Genomic DNA, 25,240 nt, shown 5'->3' on the forward strand with positions numbered 1-25,240 from the left:
AGCATTCCTATAGAGCCTGAACCATGCTTTCATTTGTCCAGTGCACACAACATTTGCACACAAATATCTTATACAGAGAATATTTAAAATATGTTACATAACCTTCTGAGGCTACATACATTTATTAACAGATTTAATTAAAAGTGTCTAAGGAAAGAATCAGTGAAAGAAAAGTGACCACGACTTCATGTGCATGTAAACATTAAATCCACCAGACTCTCACATCAATGCTTTACATGGCTGAGATGCAGGTCTCTCCAAACAAGTGTCAAACTAAGGACAATAATAATAATAACAATAATAATAATAATAATAATTTCTTCAAGCTGTGCAATGAAAGATTTGTACTTAATTGAAAAATAGTCATTAAAATCATTCTCTTGCTCAACAGATAAAGTATCCTAATCCTAGAATAACAACTGTTTCAGTTATGAATCCCTGATGTAAAAATAAGAATTATACATTGTGACAAGGTCCCTTCGCTGATTCCTGAGGACAAACCGGGTCTGTGTCAAATACATTTTATATATTGAAATGAGTGAGCATGGCTGAATTACTAATTAAAAGTTGTTAACTTCTGTGAGGTTGCAGTGAAGCTATGACCAACTGCTGGGACAAGCAGGAGAAACTGAGGCTTAAACAGAATTAAGGATTTATCTCCTCCTCTTTCTACTCGTCTTTATGTGTCCACCCGTTTCCTCCAGTAAGATAAACAGTTGATGCACTTTACCAAACTGTGACAATTTATTTGTATGGATCCAGATTAAGTTCACATATTTGCTGCACACTAAAGACGTAAGATGCTCAAAGACCAGCGAACACGAATACATGTATTGTACTGTTTCGGACCCAGTAATGTCCCTATTTACTCAAAACTATGAAATTGTGAGGCTGCATGTTAGAAAACTTAATAGCAAATTAACTTGAAAAGCTGTAGGTAAAGCTTAATATATAACAAAAGACACGTCTTAAAATAACAAAGGTTAATAGTGACACTAAATGAATAAAACAGGAGTAGAGCAGTGTTGAGTTGTCTGACCTGAAAGTGGGACCCCTCCTCTCCTCTCTGCTGCTGCACAGTGTCTCCCTGACCCGCAGGACCCGCAGGGGCAGGTGCAGGTGGGCGGGGCTCTCAGGGTGTCGTCTTACAGCTGATTGACTGCTTGATGTCCTCCTGTCAGCCAATAGCAATGAGAGTGGTGTTGTCACTAGAAAGTCAGCTTTACTGAGCTGAAGGTGGCCACATGCTTCTGTTATTTAACACATGGAGACAGTTAGTCAGGAGTTCCTCCTGTGGAACTCCTCACTTGCTTGGACAGTTGGTCCACAGTTTACACAGGTAATTCATTAAGACTTGTGCAGTGCCTGTTCTGAACATGTCTGTTTGGAATGGGCTGTTTGCTTGACCTCTATTAATACACAATTATTATTCCTAAGAATTATTCCTTGTCGATAGTGAGTCTTGTTTACATGCTGGACATTGTGTGCAGAGCTCTAATAAACAGCCTATCACTGAAAAAAAAATACATTTGATTTACTCAATAAAATAACATAACACAGACCATTTGCTTTTAATTAAAATTAGGTTCACTTAAGTAAAATAAACACTTTGGTTATTTTATTCCAACACAATTCAATCCCTCTTATTGCAATTCAATCCCTTTTATTCAAAGACTATTTCATCACTTTAGTCCAACCCTTTTAGATCTTTTCATTCTTGCAATATTTGTTATTGTTATAATCCCTATTATATTTTCCTAATTGTAAAAATGAATACATTTATAAGCTGTTGTTATATTTATAAAAAATATTTTATGTTAATGTAAAAATATATATTAAAACTGTATTTTAATATGAATACAATAAATTACAACTAAAATGCCAGCGAGTAAATTATTGTCTAATCATTCAACGTTACTCTTCTTTTATTCAGTTTCCAAACCTTTATTCCAGAAGCTTGATGAACAGTAAGTGTCCCCCACATTAAATGTGGCAGTGTCACAATTCCTTCACAGCTAAATGGAATTCAGCCTTCATATATTTCATTATTCACACCTTGACTGTGACTAAACTCTACTTACTCCCACTATCCATAAACAAATCCAAAACATCCTAGATTTTAAGCCAGAGTCTGTTTTTTTATATTTAATGTCAGAAACCATCTTTGTGAAGATTGTATTTGATGTGTACTTTTTAGTTCGGTCTATGTCCCATCCATTAACAGTGAGGTGGTGGGGTTTACAAACTATCAATCAACCAGCCACCAGGGGGTGATTGAGATGCTTTGGCTTCATTTTGGAGAGCTGTCATTTAAGAAAGGATTATAAGATAATATAATGTGGAAAATCACACAGAACATTGGTTTAATCATTTACTTGAATTCCTTACAGTACATGTAACATTTGGTTTTTAATCTTTTCATAAAAATAAAATAGAAAACAAACCAGCACTGTTTGTTGGTTTATTGTGGAGGTATACAGTACCTCCCCTTTTTAATCAGATGCTCAGAAGGAAAACTGCACTTGCTCTGTCTGACATTACTGACTTCATTCAGCTGGAATTAACTCAGTGTCGTTAATCATTTGTAGACAAACCCTCTAAATTGGTGCTGTAGATCTTTTTTCTATTAAAGTAATGAATATACTGATAAAATAAAGATTCAGAATAGTTTGCAGTAAAAATATGAACGATTATTGTTGGTTATGGTTATAATTTGATGGGACCTTTGTTATGAGGAGATTTCATATAATAGTTTAATGAATGTAAATGCTCTGTATTTATATGGCGCTTCGCTTGTCTTGATGATCACTCAAAGCATTTTACAGTACAGTTTTTGCCATTCACCCATTCACACACACATTAACTTAGTGCATCTTTGTTCAGCACTTTCTCTAAGAAGCTTTTTTGGAATTGAGCCGCCGATTAGAGAACAACCGCTCTTCCCCCTCAGCCACATCTGTGAATTAAAATTAAGACAGCTGACAAAATGTAATTCAAATTTAAATTACATTTAATTTTCAGTGTTGTTTACAGCACAGCTCAGATTTCTGCTACTCTACAATCCTTAAGAATAACTACATGGTACATTACGACTGTTCTGTTGATGTCACACCCCTCACCTGTAAATTTTGTCTGACAATTTTCATTTTCATAATCTTTCTCATTTTTTTTATTTCTCATCTAAACATCACAGAAACTAACGAAAATCATCAACAGAAATTCCAGGGAAGAAGACAACACTTGACACAATCTTAAAATACGTCTATAGCTGTAACACCTCAAAACATGTGTACCTGTATAGATCATTATCATATATAAAGAAATTAAACTCAAGTAATATTTACATCTGTACAAATATTGTAACAATACTGCCAATTCAACAATACAGATATAAGGGGTGTAGTATTCTGAAATCACAATCTTTTATCTTGATACAGGACAAGAGAACTACGTCACCCCACTGCCACTGCTGGTCTGAACCATAGGTCTAAACCCAGCTGTGAAATAGGAGACTACTTTATAATTTCTCACGATAGATACTAATTCATTGACCCACTCGAGAACGAAAGACAATGAGACATTTTGTCATTAAAATTTCTTTTGAAGCACAATATTAAAAATAAATAAAACATAATTATTTGTTTGCAGAATACACATATTCAACAGCTTATTGTTTGTGGTGTCAAAAGTAGTTTGACTCTCAGTATTGAACAAACTAAAACAAAACTAAGATTCATGGTATAACAAGACACTGTATATGTTATAATCACAACACATTAAGGAAATATGGAACCAGACAACCATCTTGGGATGTCAGGGAAGGTGTGTTAAAAAAAATGTACAGAACCTGGATGTATTCATATATAGGAACAAAGAATATCAACTAATATTTTTACTCATACTCTGCTGCTGGAGACGTTAACCAGAGACGTAATGTATTTACATTATTTCACACAGCTTTTAATGTAACCTGTAGATACTACTATATTCGTTGATGTAAAATACACAGTATTACTGGATATTATATTAGACATAAAGACACGATTTACAGTATAGCATCAACCTCTCATACACAATGGTATAATGACATTCAGAAATTTGGACAAAGGAGCTTTTTTTCTGAGCCCAGTGGTATTGTTAAATGTATTACCATTTACACTGGATTATACCACTTTACTGCAATTGCACATTTGCAACAAACCTGTGCAACTTTTTTTTATCCACTCTGAACTAACAGCGCCCTCTGTCTGTCATGCATCATAAAGCAGACATATGCACTAACTGCTTGTTTGCAGTAATTATAGTCATAGCTCAAAATCCACTTGATTATCAATGTTCTAAACAAAAGAGAGTAGAAACCCTAAAACGTGATTTTATAAAGGTCCATGTTTGAAGTCTTGTCCATTTCATCTTCGTCATGCGGTGGGGTGGGAGTCATAGTCATGTGACTTCTGTGCAAGTCCCTGGGCTCTAGATTAACAGGAAAGAAAAACATCATTCAACTTAAAATGTTAAAGTTGCCTTTTAAAATATTTTTTTCAGTGATTCAGAATCTTTTTGCAATTGCTTTATTTGTGCAATGTCTAGAAATGTCAAAAATATTTCATGTGAAAATGTATTTTTCGATTTTATATAGTAACCTCATTTTAACCTGTATCAGAACATTTATCAGAAAATGTAATATGACCATAATCATTTTTCATATTGCAAATGTTCAATGTGCAACATGAAAACCAAGTCTTGCTCATATCAAATTGATATAATGCCCTCACTTTACCTGTGCAGCATTATCTTTGCCACTGGTTTCCATGGTGGGATAAGTTTGAGATGATGCCTCATCAGTGTCAGATGTGCCAGCGTCAGAAGGACTGTGTGGAATGCGAGGTCTCTTCTTAAAATACTGTACCACAAACACCACCTGCATAGAGAGAGAGAGTCAGAGACACTGACCATAGTAAGATTGACATTTTAATTCATCTAGACAGTTATTGACAAGGTCTGACACAACAAACAAGTGGACTTCACCCAATGAAGTGTATTAGAGTACTTTTATTTAGGGAGGAGGGCCTTCAGCGTTTCTGTTTTGATTCTCTGTGACCCAGCTCCAATTCAAACTCACTGAAGCAACAACAACACGCAGGCTGCATGTGTCCTGCAGCAATTTAGTGCATTATTATGTGAAAGAATTTGGTCATCTCCAACATTAATGGTGTATAGCTGCAGAGTGGTGGTCAAACTGTCTGAAAAAACAGGTCTAATATTCTCTAGATGTTTCCAAAAAACTACTCACAAATGTAACTGTCTGAGGGTTTGCTTTCTGAATGGCAAATGCAAGTAGAAATTAAGGAGAAAACAAGCCTATATTAGACTTGATTTTGGTTACATTTATTCAAATGCTTTTTTGAATATATTCATCAATTTGTTGATTTCCAATTCTTTCTAGTGTTTCTGTCACACTCTCACTATCCCTTTCCTTGATTTGAAGAACTGTTTAAAGTGTTAACCTAAATAAAGCACTAACACACACACATTTATATGAAAACAATTAGATAAAAAGAATCATTCCATAAACTTTTGAATATATCAAGATCAATGTTTTCAAAATTTCAAATGATTCTTAATACTGCGCCCCCTGTGTAAAGGAGTTGGCTTGTCGCTGATTACATGTAAAGGCCCAACCCTGTGTGTCACCTGGTAACAGAAACAAGATAAATAAAGTACATACATGTGATGGGAAAGGCCTGCGTGTGCAGGATGATGAGCTCATCCTAAACATAATAACCATGATCATCATCTCGCTATAATGATATTTCATGATGCACTGTATAATACTAAGGTAACCAGCCAACTAACGAGCATGAATGAGAAAATACATGAGTACGAAAAACTGAGAAGAATCATAACTGACAAGAAAGACAGCATTAGCTCCCCCGATGACTTGTCCCGCTATTATGTCACTCCAGTGGTTCCTGTACTCGGCCACTCTATTGATGCCTGTCAGCACAGCCAGACTGACCAATGAGAGACTGAGGAGGGGGCCGGTCAGTCGACCTCCGCTGGTACCAATGCAGGACATGACGTACATCTGCAAACAAAGGTTATACTGCAGAATTTCAGTGACACTGTTTAAGGTCTGGGTTATATAGGAAGGTGAGGGTATACTGTGTTTAGCAGTGGTGAGGATAAACTTCTGTGAGCTACTCACTGCCAGATAAACCGCTGTGTACAGACTTAGTGCAGCCTCTTTGGAGGGAAACGTCTTCCTGGCTCTCATGATGTCCTCAGGGTCACCAGTACAGGCATCTGATTGGCTGACAAAGTGCGCCGTGTCCTGGCAGCTGAGGGCAGTGTAATTGGGCTGGCAAACAGACAGGAAATAAGGAGCCAGACTTCCTGTGACCAGCTGACCTGCGTTGACAAAGATGTCTGTCGTGAACAGACCGAAGACATACACACCTGCAGAAAAAACATAGATTAGAGGAAATGTAGAAATATACACACACAGAAACCCCTTGTGAGTGTGCTCGCGTACTTATACCTTTGTGAGGACCATTTTAGGCTTAGACTCTACACAGCGAGGACATTTTTGGAAAGTGAGGACAGGAGATGCTTGAGGGTTAAGACTTTGTTTAGAGTCAGGGTTAGAATTAGGTTTAGATTAGGGATAGGGTTAGGCATTTAGTTTGGATGGTTAAGGTTAGGGTTAGGGGCTATAGGAATGCATTATGCCTATGAGTGTCCTCACTAAGATCGAAGTAAAAGTTTATTTATATAATTTATGTTACCAAGGAAACGGACAGTCCTGCGCACCATTGGGTTCACATAGCAACAGTCACCCATGACAACGACCTTGTCTTGGTCGTAAAGGTTGTTTGAGTTGTGGTGAAGGAGGAAGATAATTAGCTCTACACCTGAGATCTGCAACACAATATGAAAAAAAGAAGTTGCATTAGAAGTAATCAGCAGAAAATAAGCAGGGACATTACTATGTTTATTTCAATCTCTATTTACACATAATACACAAATACAGTATACATCCTCATCTAATCATTCTGTGCCACTGCTCTTTACTCAAGTACATTTCGCTACAAACGATATTTCCATCTGAAGGGAAAAGTGTATATTATCTACATAAAATCAGTTTTTTATTCATTGAAATTTTATATTTGCAATTTGATTATCTATTCAATACTTTCATGTGTTCTTCTTTCCACGTCATCCTGACTGTAAGGCTATCTTTTCATATTGTATCATATCATACCGTATCAAATAGTATATAATCTTGTCTGATCCTATCTTTTCTTGTTTTGTCTTATCTTGTCTTATCTCATGATGTGAAATGTCATTTGTATACAGTAATGCAGAGAGTCAGTGCAATTTCTGTGTCAGTGTCATTGTCGCTTTTTGGTAATTGGTGATGTAAAAAACAAATGGTAATGTAAAGAATATTCATTTCAGTATTTTCATTTGCTGCTAAATCACCACACTATCATGAGGTGCATTTACCTTATATCAGAGATCTGGGTGGTGACATTGCTATTGTTAAATAAAGATTAGCTCACACTGTATTTTAATATAAAATTACTACATATACTACATATAACCTATGACTTGTGTTACTTGAGTTGAAATCGTAGACTTACCAGTACAACAGGCAGCCCACCCACAACAGAGTACATTATTACAGGCTGGATGAGGCTGAGCTGTTCAGGTCCAGGATCTGGTTTGGTTAAAGCTGGGTCTCTGCAGAGGAAGCCCTGCTGTGCTGGACTGAAAGTGTCAGTGAACTCACAGTAGTAAACCAGCATCACCATAGCCACCAAAATCACCACCTGGAAGTACAGCATGGTGGAGTCAGCCGTAGAATGTCCAGTAAATAGTTACCACGGTGATGAGGAATCCAGTCGTGAATCTTTGGTGATGAAGAGTCTGACATTCAACTTAAAAATCACAGTTGTTCTTTTCAAATCCAATTCAGCCCAGTTCTTGTTTGTGTAACCATGGCAAATAATCCAGTTTTACCACGTATGGGTTAATGACACCCACAATAATGTTTAATAATCCACTATTATAACCACCAAGAAGTATAATCCAGTTGTATAGGTCTTGTAGAATACTTCAGCAGAAAAATTAAACCACAGTTACTGACGATGATGATGGCAATTACCCCCGAGAGGGAAAGGGTCATTCTTCTTTGCCTTTTTATGTCTGTGAGAGGGAAACGTAGTCCTTCCCCTCCTGTGATTTTCCTGAATCATCCGACTGCAGAGAACCAGCGGATTCATTCTGTCTCACTGAACAAACTATGAAGAGCCACTCACAATCTACTGGACACAAACACAAAGGGTTTCTGGCCTGACTTCACAGGTTGAATCAGGGTTTGTAGAGTTCAGTAAAAAAAAATACAGAATTCCTAGTCCCAGTTATTTATGTACTGAGCACAATCTCATACAAAACCAACCAAAGTGCTGCAGCGAGTCGAGCAGAGGGAGAATACTAAAGTAAGTTGTGTAGTGATCAGGTAACTGCATGAGACAAACACCTTCCTACATGCAACTTGTACGTGCTGCTGCCCTCCAGTGGTGGTGTTATCACATAACAACAAAAGCCCCCTTAAGGTACTGCCATCCAGAGAACTACCGTATGTGATGGTACATTTGTTTCATGGGGTTGCTGTCTGATGTGACAGTCTGGTGTTTATACAAGTGTTTGTGTGTTTTGGGGATAATATTCAGACTTTAAAGTTGTCAATTGAGAAAAGCTGATCTCTGTGTCAATGATTAGGGAAGTAGTAATGGTTTAGGGTCCCAAGAGTGTGTGTGTGTGTGTGTGTGTGTATATATGAAGCATGTAGTTTCTTCGCAGTGTGAACAAACATACAACACCTGTTTTATCTGCACACAAGCACAGTTTTATCCTTTACTTTTAGTCACAGAAGCTCTGACACAACACTATTGCAGCTATAATTCATTAGATCTTGCAGCTAGATGTATAATAATTAAAATGCATGATTTTATACATGACAACAATCAAAGCAAAGTGAAGTATAAAAATATTTATTATTCTCCCATTATTGTAGCAGCTCAGCCAATATTGTGCTGGTGAAGAAATTAAGGCGTTATTATTCCAGTGAGCAGACACATTTAAAACGATTGAAATCTGCTGTTAACATGGCTAAATCAGCAGTAAGGCCTTCACAATAACACCATTAACCAGAAGATGACACATTAAGCAAGTCGGCATGCGTGCAGAGCCACCACTTCATGTTAATAGATCCAGACAGACATCTAGCTCTTCCACACTACTGGATCCGTCACCATGGCAACAGTCAGTCCGATGTTCTCTCTTACGCCGCCGTGTATACATACTTGTTTTGTCCTTCTTGTCTTTTTCTGTCTCCAATCTGTCAGGGAGGTGTTGTGGTTCCTGTGAGTCTGAAGGATCTGGGAGTTGTAGTTTCTGTAGTTTCTCTGTAATCAGAGCTGCCTGAAGGTTCTGGTAGAACCTGGACATGACGAAAGAAGAAACACAACAAAAAAAAATCACAGCTCCTTGCAGCTTAGTTCACATTCAGAGGTTTGACATGAATTCTGATGGACACAACCAACAGGAACTATTTATGTGTAGCACCTAACATCTATGGTTTAACAGCCAATAAGCAGACTGACCTGTGGATCCGTCTAAGGTTCTCCTCCATCTTCTGATTGGCTGTCTGAGTAAGGAAATTCACATACTCGTGTCCAACCAAGAGTTTTCCTTCATGGCTCAGAGGTACCTCCAGCCCATGGGTGCTACGGACCGCCTAGAGGGACAAAATACAGCGACAGGATGTTGATCAATTTGATTCAAAATTACTATTTAAAGGATTCTGATTTTGTCCCTAATGTCTCTACACCTACCGTGATTATCTTTCCTGCCTTGCCGACCGTGAGACCAGAGTTCCTGAATCCCGAGTTGACGGCCACAGAGTGCTGGAGGTCAGAAAAAACAACTTAATGACAACGTGGTCAATTTATCTGTCTTTATATGTACGACATCATCTATTTAAATATCAATTTTGAGCTAGTCTTTTATGAACATTCTACTACTATGCTACTGAAGATTATTACTTTTGTTTTATTAGAATCAAAACATCTCTACGGAATTTCCTACTATTTTCACTCTGTATCCAAACGTTGTTTATAATACCACTACAAAATACACTTGTATCATTGTTAAATAATATAATTATAATATAATTGTGTGTGAATGGACTGTGTCTGTGTTCACAGAATGCATTAAGGTACACGTACACACACACACACACACACACACCATAAGTTGTGCATCTTCCAAACTCCTGCACTGTACATGGAGAACGAAGGGCTCGAACTTCAACACAGCATCTCCACTGGACTTTTCCAGGACAGACATCTGAGGAACAAACACAGTGTTCATTCATATGTCTGAATGATCCTCATGTGGATTGTCAGAAGTTCATCTGATCTCACCAGGTCCTCAGATGTGCACTTCTGGTGTGAGACGAACAACCAGGTACAGTTCTGTTTCTGGACACCACTGCTCCCTCGAGCCTGGAGGGGAAGAGACAGGAGACACAGTATCTGTCAACAGCTGTGAGACACTGGGAGATGTCCAGCTGTCAGCCTGTTGGGACTGTGTGCTAACAGAGGACCAGTCCAGAGCAAAGCGTCTCTCACCCCGTCGATGAGGATGGTTCTCCCGGAGCAGGAGCTGGTGGTGAAGAACTCCTCTCGGCTGTTGAGCAGAGACACGACATGTTCGATGTCCTGGTCCACGGAGCCCTTCTTACTCTGGTCCATCTTCTTCTGGCACTGCCTCTTCCACTGGCTGAACGTTTTATCCATAACTATCAGTGATGTGGCTACAAGCACCACTGTCTGTTGTAGGTGAGCTGAAGGAGCAGCAAGTTGTTCAGAGCCACAGGACATTTTAACTCTTCTTTATTTTAGTGCTTTATCCATGTAAGCTAACACAGCTGTGCTAGAGAAGGTGTGGGCTCTTGCTCTTCTTCTTTTACTCATGTAGCGGCCGAGGTACGAGCGAGTTGCTCACACTGCCACCTGCTGTACAGAAGACGATACTGAGAGAAGTTGAGACTGTTCCTAATATTATTTATTTAGAAAATCGTGCAACATTTACTGGTGAAAAGAAATCATCACATAGGCGCGTGCACTTTGGTGCATCTTGGCTGAATGTCAGGGGAATGTGGGGCCTTAGTGGAGCTATGTGCTTGACTGACATCAGAGTTTCCTTTACAAATATATAATGTTGAAATTATTTTGGACAACTACCCTTTGCTTGTAAACAGCTATTTAACTGTTAATGTCTCCTGTGTTCATTTTATATGCTTATATCCATATATTTAGATTTTACTGAGAAATGTTGTGTTCCTTTCTCTCTTCCTCTTTCTGTATCTACATCTACTTGTTGATTGTGTACATGTTTTTTAGACAGATTTTGGTATAAATCTTAAAACTTATTTTTGAAAATAAATGTCACTTTAAACAATGACTTAATATTAATATTCATATAATATATCATAACTTTGTTTATCAAGTTTGCTAAATTCATTCAATTGAATTCTATAATTAAATTAGCATCCTTTATAATTAAACAAACACATCAGAAGAACTCCAAAATATAGCAGATTTAAAAACAAACCAGCTACATACTTTCTTAAATCTGAGAGGAACTGAAGACAAAATGTGACAACATTTTATGACTAAATTACTAAACTAAGTAATGTGAATGAGCAATAAAACTGTCCCTACAAAATCTGAAATGAAATAAAAGGTAGAAATGTCTCTCCAAATTGAATCGAGAAGTACACAATGAAATATCCACAGAGGTAAATGAAGGGGCAAAACAATAAGTGGGTATTACCACTAATAAACCAATGTTTTTGCTGTAATAAAAACATTGGTTTTTATTAGTTACCAAAAGTCTATTTTTTACTTGCTCCTCAGCTCATATGTACTTCCAAATTGTAGTACTTCTAAAATGTTTAACAGACCAAGCGAGATAGTAGCTCTCATCATCAGTATGATGTTCAATCAGCTATTACACTTACAAGTCCTTGTGACTCAGAGAGAGAGAGAGAGAGAGAGAGAGAGAGAGAGAGAGAGAGAGAGAGAGAGAGAGAGAGAGAGAGAGAGAGAGAGAGAGAGAGAGAAGAGAGCATTATCCCCTATTGGACTGGCATGGTTTGCTGGCCCAGAATCTAAAAGTGACAACAGAGCAGGAAAACATTTACAGCCGACCAGAAATACAGTGACACAGTAGAAGAGCAGGATATTTACCATGAAGACATTATGAGGATCAGACCACAGGTCAGTCTCACTCTTCTTCTTGCTTCATGTTGTAAAGACCTATGTGTGCAAGACCAGTGCAAGCTTCCCAAATCACTGACACAACAACAGGCAGCGTGTAAAATAGTAATGTGTCGAGATTACACAGTAAGAATCAGGTGTTGAGAGGAATTTTTCTTCTATCAATCTTGTAGTTATTGTAAAATCCAGCTTGAAGATTATAAATCTGCATATCTGCATTACAACATACCCCTCAGCACTGTTAACAAAGCTGGCACATAGAATATTCCTGTGTTTGGAGCCAGGTGAAATGAGGGTTTACAAGCAATCCCAATAAAAGTGGTTTTTACACTACGATAGAAAAGGTAACTGTTAAATTCCAAGCAAAGATTGTATGCAGATATATTTACCTGCATGTCCCTGCTATTGCTAAATTAAAAAAAAATTGGGAAAAAATATGTCGACATGGTTTTTGTTAGAATAACATTTAGCAGAGTATTTTTGGAATATACCCCTGGTGTTTTGTTTTGTTGATTTCCTAAAACAGCTAATCACTTAGTTGTCGCAAGACTCAAACAGCAGGAAACTGAGCATTTGTCGGAGACTATTTTCAGAAGTGGATTAATCTACATTTGGTGCAGTAATGAATATTTGTGATAGCAGGACAGTGACTGTGTGACTGAATCAAAATGAACTTAAGATTTATTCAGCTTTGAGTTCACTGAAATTTGTGTTTATGTAATGGTAAGGAGGTATCATTACTGGGCCTGCATTCAAATTTGGATGGGATTTACATTGAATTCCACAGAACATACACAACATAATTTACTACAAAGAACGCTGAAATTGTTAAGATCTGCAGCATTCATGCGCAACACAAACCCTACATCTATTATTTAGTCATTTCCATCTGTTTTTGACCAACTGACCTTGTTTACAACATAAACAATTTTATAACACAAAGATAGCATCAAAATAAAATACAGCATATTTGTCTAATTTTACTGAACATATAAAAGGTTAGTTAGATAGATAGATAGATATCTAAGTAGATATGACCAAACCTTGAATTTAATAATTATTATATTTGTATGTAAAGCAAATGATAAATTGTAAAGGGTTGAATTTTCTGGTTAGAGCTGCTCAGGTTGAAGCTGTGCAAAACGTGATTATTGTATACATTTTTTTCAAGAATAATAAAAGTGAGACTCTGTCCTGATGTTGCACAGGAAAATAAACCACTCACGGAAAGTTAAGCTTTATTGAATACCTGGACTTTAATATATAACAGGCTATATTTTCTTTGCAATAGTGCTACTAAAGGTTGAGGAACAGTGATAACTTGTATGGAAACACTAAGAGCATATTGCAAGCAGTGGCCTGGGGCCCTGACATGACACAAACTGTGTTTGTCCTGAGGGCTATGTGTTCCATATATTGTCACACACACATGCGCGCTACCAGTGAGGAAAATAGGTTTTTAGAACACTTGTGACATCACCCCATCCATTGGGTTTGGTTTTCTGCAGAACAAAGCTTGTATATTAAGGTGATGAATCACTCACTAAACTAGAACAAGAACATTTCTTAATACTGGCAAAATGATGATTTAACCCATCACTGGTTACCACATCACAACTTGAGAGGAGGTTTTCAATTCATTTTTATGTGGTCACAAGTTAGATAAGATAACACAAGACAATCCTTTATTTGTCCCAAAGTGGGTACATTTGCAATGTTACAGCAGCAAGAGGGCATGCAGGAAAAAACATTAGTAAAGTAATAATAAGTAGCATGCCATACTTATAATGTAAGGAGATATAAGACAATCTAATATATACCCCAGGAAACTACCCCAAAGAAAATGGCCGATGCCACCACAGAGTCGTAAAAGGTCTTCACGAGTGCTCCGAGCACACAATCATGTGTATGTGTACTTTGGTAAATGGATTTTCAGGTACTTTTCCCTTTTACTTCACCAATTCTGTGTTTTCAGCAGCATCATCTGTAGCATTCCTTACAGATGTGACAGAGTCTGTACTATCGTTGTATTAAGCAAAGAAAATATTTGTACTTTTCGGACTGAAGTATATTTAAATGCTAATACTTAGTCTAGTTATTGTAGTACTTTGAACTGATTACATTTTTGTCTTGGAGAAGTTTGAGTACTTCTCCACCACTGGTTACAGGCAGCTGCTTAATAGCATTCAGTAGCTTAATGCATAGGGACACTTACATTTTTCCACAGAAGCCTAGAGGTACCTCACTTACAGATAGAACAAACTACCACATCTTGTCAGCGCAAGCAAATGGAAGTGAAAGGGATCTGGTTTGTAGTCCTCCAAAGTATATAATTTCTTCCAACAGGAAACGGGTCTAAAAAAATCAATGTAGGGTGCAAATCTCAGTATATTTGGACGGTTAAATAGGTGCAGAGTGAGACCTCTGTGAGTTTATCTCTTCTTAATATTTCTCCTCCACTGTCTATAGCTGCTGAGTTACTTCAAGTCAGCGGAAATTAGCCTGAAAGACCGGATGTTATCATTTGTATCTGCAGTGTACAGCTACCATTAAATTAACAGCGAGACACTTCTGGAGATAAAATGACCAATGTCTGCACGCAGGGGCTTAAATACCTGTGGAATTAAGGGATGGATCGTAAACTATGGTTATGAGAACTAGTTAATTGGGTTTATTTTGAAAGTCGTGACAGGAAACGTGTGTGTGTTTGGTCTGTGTGACACCTGCTGCTGCAGCAGAGAGAGAGAGAGAGAGAGAGAGAGAGAGAGAGAGAGGATCCCGGGCTGACCGGAGGAACGCCTCCTCTCTGCTCGCCCTGTGTCACCTCAGGAGGAATATTCTGTGAGTGTCATGTCAGCGGACTGGAGAAGCACATTCACTCGTCTGTCATCATTTTTAAGTCTGCCACAAACAACAACCCCCAAAAACCGCATACACGGGGCGACAGCGGACAAATTCCCCCAACGAGCGGCAGCTCCTCCAGCTCAGGTGATGGAGCTGCACCGGTGAAGACTCGGAGGGAACTGGACTCGGTCTGAATTCCGCCAAAATTACGACGGGAATCAGGTACAGCTCCCTGTCTCCCGGCAACGGGGGAGACCACCGGGCGCTCGTGATGTCTCGTGCCAAGGAGCGGCTGAAAGGCGGGAAGGAAACCAAGGACAGCGTTACTCTGCTACCGTGCTTTTATTTTGTAGAGGTGAATATCTATCTATCTATCTATCTATCTATCTATCTATCTATCTATCTATCTATCTATCTACCTACCTATGTATATATGTATGTATGTATGTATGTATGTATGTATGTATGTATGTATGTATCTATCTATCTATCTATCTATCTATCTATCTATCTATCTATCTATACATATTAAAAACATGTACTACATCATCATGCAATGGTGGTATATGGAGCAGACTGGCAGGCTGTTGTTTGATTAGGCTAGTCTGGCTGACTGACTGCTGAGCCACTGACTGAGTAACAGTGTAACATGGCCTCAGAGCCTCCGTGACAATGCTCTGTTGCACTGTCTTGCTGTTGGTGTGTCTGATTTGCCAGTGAGGACAGCACAGAGGGGTGGGTGTTGCTGACAGATGTTGGTCAGTCATTTGGGCAGCGCTCTCTCACCAGCATCTAGTTGTGGACTGTCTTTGGCCTGCAGTCCAGAGAGCCGAGCAGCCACACACAGGGTACCACATGTCCGGTTAAAATAATTAGACAAGCAAACTATAAGTTATCGTTGTGGACACTTGAACAAAACAAAGATACTGTCTGCTGCTGAGAGGCCGAGGAGAAAAGGGCCAGACGGACTGAAATCCTGAAGCCGACGCAGCTTCCCAGCAGTCACACTGAGAATCTGTATTCTCCTCATCTTGTTTACTCTTGTTTTTGCAGTCAGTGAGACTGCAGCCCTCATTGGAAATTATGATCCTATATGCATACGGCAATTTTCTTTGCTGGGACAAAAAAATCATACAGCTTGACCAACAATCAATTGGCTTCATATATTTATAATCACAGAGAAAACCTTGACAGGAAAAGACTGACAGTGTCTTGAATAGGACAGGGCTCATTTTCACTAACACACCACAGGTACAACTTCCATTTAATCATCACAGGAAGAATGGCCACAGTTGAGTCTGTCTCTGGCAGATCACTATGCTCCTTTGGTTCTCTCACAGTTATTGTTCCTCGCTCCAGGGCTAAAGCTTGTAGTGATGCTGTATTTAGTTCATCCACCCCCAGACTGTGGAACAGCCTTTCTGTAGGCCTGAGAACAGATACTCACTGCATTTTAAATAATTTTCATTCCTTATGATAATTGTATTTGTTCTAGTAGTTTGGACATAACCTAAAATTGTACTACTTTGATTATATCATATTACAATATAAATACATTGACAGCATACTCTCTGTTAAATGTACTGCATTTGTATAATGCTTTTCCTACTCCTGGATGACCACTCATTTATAACATATAACATATATAACACTCACATATAAATAACTTTTAGGTATCGTGTGGATCTCTTCAGTTACCAGTGCTAAATCAATACTTTAAAATGGCACCGGTGCCTAAATTGTGCAAACAACCAATACTTTTTTCTTAATAAAAAGCACAAAACTATGGTCGATGATAAGAACAGCATTTTTATTGCTAAGGCAAACGGGAAGTTGAAATATGACAGAGTAACAGTTAGAAGTATAATTAGCTTTAATATACAATTATAAATTGGCTGTTTGCTGCATGATCCAGTGCCAGAAAAATAGAGCAACTTTGAGGTAGATTTAATGTTAACTGAGCAGATGATGTTTATGTTACCAGCAAGCAGGTTAGCTATTTCCGTGTATAGCTCAGGCATGATTCAGTCTAGTAAATACTGGCGGTGTAATAAACGGTAAATGATTGGCACCAGATTGGATCCTGGATGTGAACACTGCCATCCTGCGCTGATCACTTAATTCAGAGTCTGCGATTGACGAATCACGTGCCACTTGCTTGTTATGTTTGACCATATTGTTATTGCAGCAATTGAGAGGTTCTAACCAAGCTTTGTGGAAAATGGGCACTTAATTTGATGCGCACTTGATTTTTTGAGTTTGGTCCAGGCTCCATCCACTAACATTGAGGAAATGGGGTTCATGAACTATACTACTGCCAGCCACCAGGGACGAATGAGACGCTTTGGCTTCGCACTTAGAGGGCCATCATGTTGTCCGCCTTTATTTACTGTCTTAAGCGAACACTGATGGCATTTGCGGGTTTATTATGTTGACTAAGTAAACTTCGACATGTGGATTAGAGGAGCATGGAATGGAACCATCTACCTTACAATTAGAGGACAACCCAGCCTACCTGCTGAGCCGCATCCACCACAAACTCCAAGAAAATGTATTCCTGGAGACTGACTTTGTATTCATGGTTTTAGATTTGAAATGATAGTATGAATGATCAAAACGTTTGGGTCTGAGTCTTGCGTGCTGTAGCCTAGCTTCTGCTTGCATCACCAGGTGTGGAATTTGGAGCTGAGGCAGGTAAGCAGAGTCTTGTTATGACCAACAGTGACATTTGAACGACTGTATCATGCATACTTAAAATTAATTATAAACCAATCAGCCTATATATATATATACATATCTTTGACATCTGTCTCGGGTTCTGTGGTAAGTGGACAATATGTGAACTAATCTACTCAGAGGTGTGTGTGTGTGTGTGTGTTTATGTTTTTTATTGCAGCAAAGACATCTCACACAATTGCATTATTGCAAAACACATATGCAAAAGTCCCAATACAACCCCAAAAGTCACAGCCCCCAAAGATTATGATGTGGCATTTGTGTTCTTCCTTTAGCTGCTTCAAGCACCTGTACTTTAACACCTCAAATAGATGAGCATCACAGTTTAAGCAGGGACTGGCTGGCTCATAAACAACGGCTCACTTGAGGGAAGAAACCACCTCTGCTTGTTTCATTGTCAACATCCATTGTCTCTCACTTCTGTTCTGATTGTGTTTCTGTTGTGTGGCTTTTGTAGTTATGTTGTGGTTTTTGCGGTTGCGTTGTCACTTTTTATTTGTGCTGTGACTTTTTTAGTTCTGTTGCCATTTTTATGGCTCCGTGCTGTCGACAGCCAGTGGTCGGTGGCATCATGTTTTTTGTCCGTCCATCTGTCTGTCTCATTGTCGGGAAAGAATGCCTTGAGGGATTTTCTTCCAATTTCTTACAAACATTCACCTGGACTCAAGGATGAACTGATTATATTGGTTGTCAAAGGTCAAGGTCACAGGGCCTCACAAAGTACAGTATGTTTATGTTTTTCTTGAACATCTGGAGGGAATGTCTTTAAATTTGGTACAAATAATCACTTGGACTCAAAGATAAACTGATACAATTTTGGTGCCTGGAGGTCTCATGCATTAACTGATTCGATTTTGGTGGTCAAAGAGCAAGGTCACAGTGAACTCACAAAACTTGGGAATATGGGCTATACAAATAAAATTTGATTGATTGATTGATATGAATCTGAAAAAAAAGAAGGTGCAGACGGAAACTGCACTGGTTGGCGCACTGTACACTTTAACCACAGTGCAGTCTTTCTAGTTTACTTAATCAATTGTGCGACTTTCTCCGAATTGTTTTTTGTGTTGTTTTATTTCCAATGCCGACACTACAAAATGCAACAGTTGTTTTGTGATTGGATTCTGGTACGCCACTATCTTTTGATTTTTGTTCCGGCATTCTTGACTTCTTACATTTTCTTTTCAGTTCCTGTGATTTGTATGTGTGCAGATGGCCCTGAAGTTTCATGCTGTTTTATTGGCATTGGCGTGGCGTTGACCTATGCTTATTAGAAATAAGTGACATACGCTTACAATTCACGAAGACAATTGTATAAAATAAAATAAGGGGCTGAGGGGGATTTTTATTGACTTCCCTTTGATGGAGCCGGGTCTTTTTGTGTAGAGTTTACATGATCTCCCCGATATTCAACAGATACTCCTGCTTCCTCCCACAGTCTAAAAACATGTACAAATTTGGGTTAGGTTGATTGGAGATTGTAATTTGACCATAGGTGTGAATGTTAGTTAAAAAGGTTGTTTGTCTCAGGATGTTGGCCCTACTCTACACTGGCGACCTATACAGGGTGTACCCCACCTCTCAACCAAAGTAATCTAAGATTGGTTCTAGTTCCCCAGAATACGATGTGAGAGCACAACAGGATTCACCGTGAGCGAGTTGATGACACTTGTTAAACGCGACAGACTCAAATTGAAAAGAAATTAAAGAAAACAAATATCTCCTGTTGAAAGGCGGAGGCATACAAGTGGAAGACACCTACGAAGATATCTAGAGAGTTTGTGGTAGTAAGAGTGTTGTAAAGAGAATCACATGATCTCTGCAGCAGTATTAATACATCACTTCCTGCCTCTGCCTGCTGCACCAGGCTGCACCTCCTCTCGCCGAGGAGATTTGATGCTTTTGTGAACGCGTGCATGGAGAGAACCTCCTGCTGCGTTGTGTATCTGTAAATAGTAAACTGCGTAGCCAATTCTCATGATTTTACCCGCAGCTCATGTCTTAAAACAGCTCATGATATTGGACAGTGGAGAGTTGCTATCCCTGCTCCCTTTGTTAAATTGTAAATAAAACAGCAGCCATAAACATGCATATATATTTAATGCTGCCGAAGAGGATGATGGTATTCTATTAAAACTTACCTGATAACCATAGTCTCCACTAATCCTCTGGACCATATCAGTCCTGTTATATTGCTTTCCATCTATTTTGTTACATGATGAGGTCAGAGTAGGTGGATAGCAGCAACCTGTAAATTATGCTTCATGTGTGGTAGTGCTATTAGATGTAGCTGGGGCGGTGAAGTTGTTTTCTACTGTTGCCCACTCACAGAACAGACAAAACTACCAACTGTTTGAGATAACCTATCCTACCTATCTATCACATCAGATATTTAACTGACAGTTGGGAACATAACATTGTAACACTGAGGAGACATTCTTTAAATGTGTGGTTATCCTATAAAGGGCGGCAGCTAACAATTATGTTTCATGTCCATTGATCCAGTGCTTATTTTCTCACATAATTTATTCATCATTTTGTATGTGAATTTTAGAGAAATGTGGAAACTTTCTATGATGTCTTCAGTTGTCATGTACAAGAAAACTACAAATTCTCACACTTGAGAAGCTTGAACTAGAGAAAGGCATTTTTGTTTGAGATTTTACTGAATCAATGAATTGGTTCTCAAAATTGTTGTGGATTTATTTTTTTACTGTTGAATAACACCGCTTCACCCACCTTCAACAAACGTTTAGCATTCCTAGTTTCTGTTGTGTTTTAAAATCAGACTGATTGAGATGTCATATACAGAATGGCCATTTGCCTTTTTCACAGTGTCCATATTGTCAGTTGTGGAATTTGTTTACTAGCTGTTTGTGTAGTATAAAGATGTTAAAATGTATGACAGAATCAGATTAATTTATCATAAATCATCCACACTTATATCCTCTGAATATGATGATGTGTGATTTAATGGTTTAATGTTAGTGTTTTCTTGCCTTCTGCTCAATGCTATTACGTGTCCAAATCAGCTGCATCTACCATCCCACCAAGCTATAGGCAGTGCTTCACAGTGTGGCACAATGAATTATGGATGACTGACTGTGTCGGAAAAGCCTGTTGGCACATAGTTTTTGCTGATTTCATGCTTTTTTATTTTAATTAAGCTGTGTTAACTATAAACATAACACATGATTGAGGCTAGTTTGAGCTTGGCCTATTTTTCCAGATTCCAGTCTGTTGAAGAGACAACATTGCACATCAGTATGTCTTAGTGATGGGAGATGGGGCGGATTTTTTCTATGATTGCTATTGCACTGAACAATATTCAGAATCTGTCATAATTACCACTAGTTCATCCTTTATCTTCTTGAGAGAGCTGCAACATTTTCTATCTCACGCGCTGTCACACCATCCTACCCACTCACTGGCTGCTAGGCAACATAGCCCTCTGAATGGGATGTATTTTTATATCTGTGTGTTCAGGGAAAGAGACGTTAAGAGGAGAAAAACATCACCACTGCAGCCTGGTTTCCTGTGTGTGCACAGTGGCCACTTGGGCTTTGTTTGATACGTCTGTAAAATGATAATCATCATGTTTTCGCTTAATCAGATATGCATTATATAGTACACGTTGGATGATTAAAGGAGGGTACAGTATGATGTCATTACTACATGAGGCTCACTACACTACTGCAGACTGGATTCAGTTCACTGAAACTGCATGTATGAGGTAGTATAAATTACTGTACTAAAACCTGTGTGCAATACTCTCTAGCAGATGTGCCTCTTGTTGTGGGGCAGTAAATCAGTCCAGTACAGTGGCCTAAATATTATATATAAATATATATATATATATATATATTACATTGTTTTCACACAGTTCTAACAACAAATCTAGCTAGTGGTGGGAGCACTGCAGTGTCAGGAATAATAAGGAATACTGAGTTTTCCAGGCCCCAAAACTGAGACATTTGGTTTAGTTTGAAAACCCAAGGGTAGTGTTTTAGTGTGGACAGGCAGAAACAGAGACGTCTATATATGATTATGTACAATAAAGCTGGGAATCGTTGGGTAACTCGAGATACTATACAATACATGATACTGTGATGGAAATCTGGAGATACAAGAGGCTGGAAACAACAAAGTTATCTACGTGTATTTAATAAGGGGCTTTCTGCAGAAAGGATCAACACACCAAAATTCCTAAGGATCTCAGAGTGAAGATGGAGAACAGTCAAATACAAGGGTCTTATACAGGAGGACAAGGAAGTTTTCCTGAGCCAGTTCAGACTGGTTCTGTAGGGTAGGTTTAGACAGGAACTAAAGCACAGTAACAAATGATTTAAATACATTTCCATTAGGTTCTTTGGACAGTCAATAAGTAATGGAAAGGTCAAACAGGTTTCAGGTCATAAACATTTAAGGTCATGGAGTCTTAGGCAGGTCTGCAAAAAGTTTCAACCACTCTTAGTTAATTTTTCCAATACAATACATGGCCCACTATAACTATAACATCGCAATTGCATTCTGCTATAATTGATATTTTGCGAGACATAACATAACGATACATGATTGGATCTGTCTTACTGAAGAATACAAAATGCCTCTGAAGAGGTAATGTGCAGGAGTTGTGTATTTATTAACTGCACTTTGTTGTCAGTTTGACACAAACTGAGATGAAACAAGACAAAAAAGTCTGACCTCAGTGCCTCTTTATACCTCTTTAAACCACTGTCAATGTCAGCATGTGCTGTCATTCTAATGTAAAATAGCTATGAACCAACCAAAGTCCAACTATAACTTAATGTTGATATTTGGCACCAGCATATCGATAATTGTATCTCTTGAGGAACAATGACAATATATTGCTGAATCAATATATTGTCCTACCCCTATTGTTTTCTGATTAGGTCTACTCCCCTTCGAACAGTGAAAGCAACATAGATAATAAGAGTTGTTAGCTATTTGTCAGTAACAGTTCTACCTTATTGTTAATAAAAGAAAAGAAACCCCTGCTTTTATTTGATTGTGGCATTCCTGTTGTGGCAGAATATTTCACTGACACTGGACAGTGTATCGATCAAATAATATATCAAACTTTTTATATTAAAAGCACTGGGTAGATGCAGTAGTCTGACAATACTTCCCATGATCTTAACTGAGCTTGAAATCATTACGTGAATATAGACTTAAACAAAAAGATTTTAATTAACTAATGACCTTGAAGAAGTAAATTATATTTTTCTTCTTAAAAGTAAACCAATACTGATCAGTGCTATATACCTGATTGCCCTGATCTGCCCTGAAATATCTATGCCTGTTATGATTTTTTTAACTGAAGTAATTTGTTATCCTCCAAGATGGCTACTAATATACATTTTTTTTAGTGAAAATTGTCCATATTACAATAAACTGTAAAACCTCTTTAAGATACTTGGTCCTCCACAATTGATAAATGAACCTACTAGAATCAGTGTGCACAGTCCAACTACCGCGAATCTTTTGTATCAGATAAATACAGATTCGAGCTCAGTTAAAATAGGCGAGGATTAAACAGAGGACTCTGTCGTAGATGATGAAAGAAATGATCGAAAAAATGAATAAAGAGAAAGAAGGAAACAATGTGCCCATTTTACATAATAAATACAATACCCTCGGAAAAAAAGTGCAAAGAATGTTAGATGAGGCCAATAAGTTTTACTTCAGGAAAAACATAGAGAAGGTTCAGATGCTTGGAAGAGATGCTGCAGAGGTGTTCGCTGCTTAAACATTATAAAACTAAATAAGCCTGTAATACATTGAGTGTATTTCTATAGCTCATTTCCAGTCTTATTGACACACACATTCATACAACCTTTTTCTATGATACACTGTCAGTACAACCATCAGGGGAAATGTACTGTTTGACTAAAGGAGTGATCGAACCAGTAGGCGACCCATGACCCACCCTCAAGCTTCAGAAACTTCAGTTTCGAGGGCTATAAAGTCCTACGCCTCGGCCATACCCCTCTGTCCCAACAGGTTTTGGGACAGCCTACCCCTACACGTGAATGCGCAAAACGAAGAGGATGGGCTAAGGGGCCAAGGGGTGAAATGGGATTGGGCCTTGGTGTTATTCAGTTGAGATTTGCATGATTCATATAACCAATCACATCTAAAAGGAAGTTGACAGTGGCCGGTGTTGTAGAATGGTAATTCTTGACATGCAACAAGCATTTGACACAGTGGATCATTGGATTTTACTTTAGTTTTAATAGGGAGGCCTTTAAGGATGCTAACATTTCTTTTTAAAATTTTGTCAATCAAATGTACATTTTTTAGCCATTGGGAGGGGGTTATTTGCTGTCAGTCTCACCTGTTGCCTCTGTGGGCTGCTGTCTTCCGCCCTTACATCCTACATGCACATGGAGCTAGGAGAAACCCAATTTCATTCTGCTGTGCACTTCTTGTTGTAAGGTCTGAATGACAATAAAGTTCACTTTGACTTTGACTTTGACTCTCTCTGCAGTAGCTTCTGTCCCTGTGGCTCAGGGGTTAGAGCGGTCATCCTCTAAGCAGAAGGTTTGCAGTTTGATCCCAGTTTTCTCTAGTCCGCATGCTGAAGTGTCCTTGTAACCTGTCATAGACAAAGTTCTGCTCATAGATGCACTGTATGAATGAGGACATAAAGACTAGAAATGTGCTATATAAATATATACCATTTACCTTAAGGGCAGCTGTGGCTGATTGTCATCCAACCACAAAGCCGGCGGCTCGATCCCAGTCTTCCCCATCTGCATGCCGAAGTGTCCTTGAGCAAGATACTGAACCCTGAATGGCCCGTCATAGAATAAAGTGCTGTACAAAGATGCTCTCTATGAATGTGTGCTAGAATGGGTGAATGGCAAAACTGTACTGTATCGCTTTGAGTGGTCATCAAGTCTAGAAAAGCGTATATATATGCGTATATATATGCTTTTCTAGACTTATATATAAGCATATATATAAATACAGACCATTTACCATTTACCTTCCTCTCTCCCATGCTGCTTCAGCTGCCATTGCCTGGAAACAGTTGAACATATATCATTAAATAACTAATCACACTAGTTCCATTTTCCAACTCGTCTTTTAAAATTTCTAGGTTGTCTGTTTGGCTGATACCTCTGGTCCACACGTCTCTGTGCTTCCTCAGGATGCGCACCTTTGAGTCTATGTTCCTCTGGATTAGTCAGAGTTAAAGAACTAAAGAACTATTATCATGTTTGATTCAATGTGAAATTCGGAAACTGCTCTACAATAAAATTCTACCCATTTGAAATAGTAAA

General features: G+C 38.4%; 3 protein-coding genes and 1 long non-coding RNA gene across 6 annotated transcripts in view; 1 reads left to right on the forward strand and 3 right to left on the reverse strand.

The window, feature by feature from the left end:
* Positions 1-3,028: 3,028 nt before the first annotated feature.
* On the reverse strand, positions 3,029-8,298 carry plppr5a (phospholipid phosphatase related 5a). 2 transcript variants are annotated; one of them, XM_053437825.1, is made up of 6 exons: positions 7,644-8,298; positions 6,786-6,918; positions 6,206-6,456; positions 5,909-6,085; positions 4,778-4,918; positions 3,029-4,470 (listed from the first exon to the last, which is right to left on the reverse strand). In XM_053437825.1, the coding sequence occupies exons 1-6, from the start codon at positions 7,845-7,847 to the stop codon at positions 4,441-4,443; spliced, it is 936 nt and encodes a 311-aa protein (XP_053293800.1). In that variant the 5' UTR covers positions 7,848-8,298; the 3' UTR covers positions 3,029-4,440. The 2 variants fall into 2 exon arrangements, with proteins under 2 accessions (XP_053293800.1, XP_053293799.1); XM_053437824.1 differs by having other exon boundaries at positions 5,909-6,456.
* A 742-nt stretch (positions 8,299-9,040) lies between these two features.
* Positions 9,041-11,029, reverse strand: tyw3 (tRNA-yW synthesizing protein 3 homolog (S. cerevisiae)). The gene is made up of 6 exons (XM_053437826.1): positions 10,698-11,029; positions 10,491-10,571; positions 10,315-10,413; positions 9,900-9,971; positions 9,669-9,802; positions 9,041-9,505 (listed from the first exon to the last, which is right to left on the reverse strand). Exons 1-6 carry the CDS (start codon positions 10,947-10,949, stop codon positions 9,262-9,264), a joined length of 882 nt encoding a protein of 293 aa, XP_053293801.1. The 5' UTR covers positions 10,950-11,029; the 3' UTR covers positions 9,041-9,261.
* A 4,436-nt stretch (positions 11,030-15,465) lies between these two features.
* The window catches only part of plppr4a (phospholipid phosphatase related 4a), a 79,949-nt gene continuing 70,174 nt past the window's right edge, over positions 15,466-25,240 (forward strand). The window contains exon 1 of the mRNA XM_053438847.1: positions 15,466-15,549. Coding sequence (XP_053294822.1) covers positions 15,466-15,549 — 84 coding nt within the window. The remainder of the gene's footprint in view (positions 15,550-25,240) is intronic.
* Positions 22,079-25,240, reverse strand: part of LOC128455169 (uncharacterized) — a 39,494-nt gene continuing 36,332 nt past the window's right edge. Inside the window, exons 2-4 of one of the 2 annotated variants that reach the window (XR_008341685.1) lie at positions 24,943-24,977; positions 24,639-24,743; positions 22,079-24,549 (exon numbers count right to left, since the gene is read on the reverse strand). This is a non-coding gene — a long non-coding RNA (uncharacterized LOC128455169). Of the gene's footprint in view, positions 24,550-24,638; positions 24,771-24,935; positions 24,978-25,240 lie in introns of both variants that reach the window. The other variant, XR_008341684.1, reaches the window with a different exon arrangement.

Source organism: Pleuronectes platessa, chromosome 13 (assembly GCF_947347685.1).
Source record: "Pleuronectes platessa chromosome 13, fPlePla1.1, whole genome shotgun sequence".
Classification (NCBI taxonomy): domain Eukaryota; kingdom Metazoa; phylum Chordata; class Actinopteri; order Pleuronectiformes; family Pleuronectidae; genus Pleuronectes; species Pleuronectes platessa.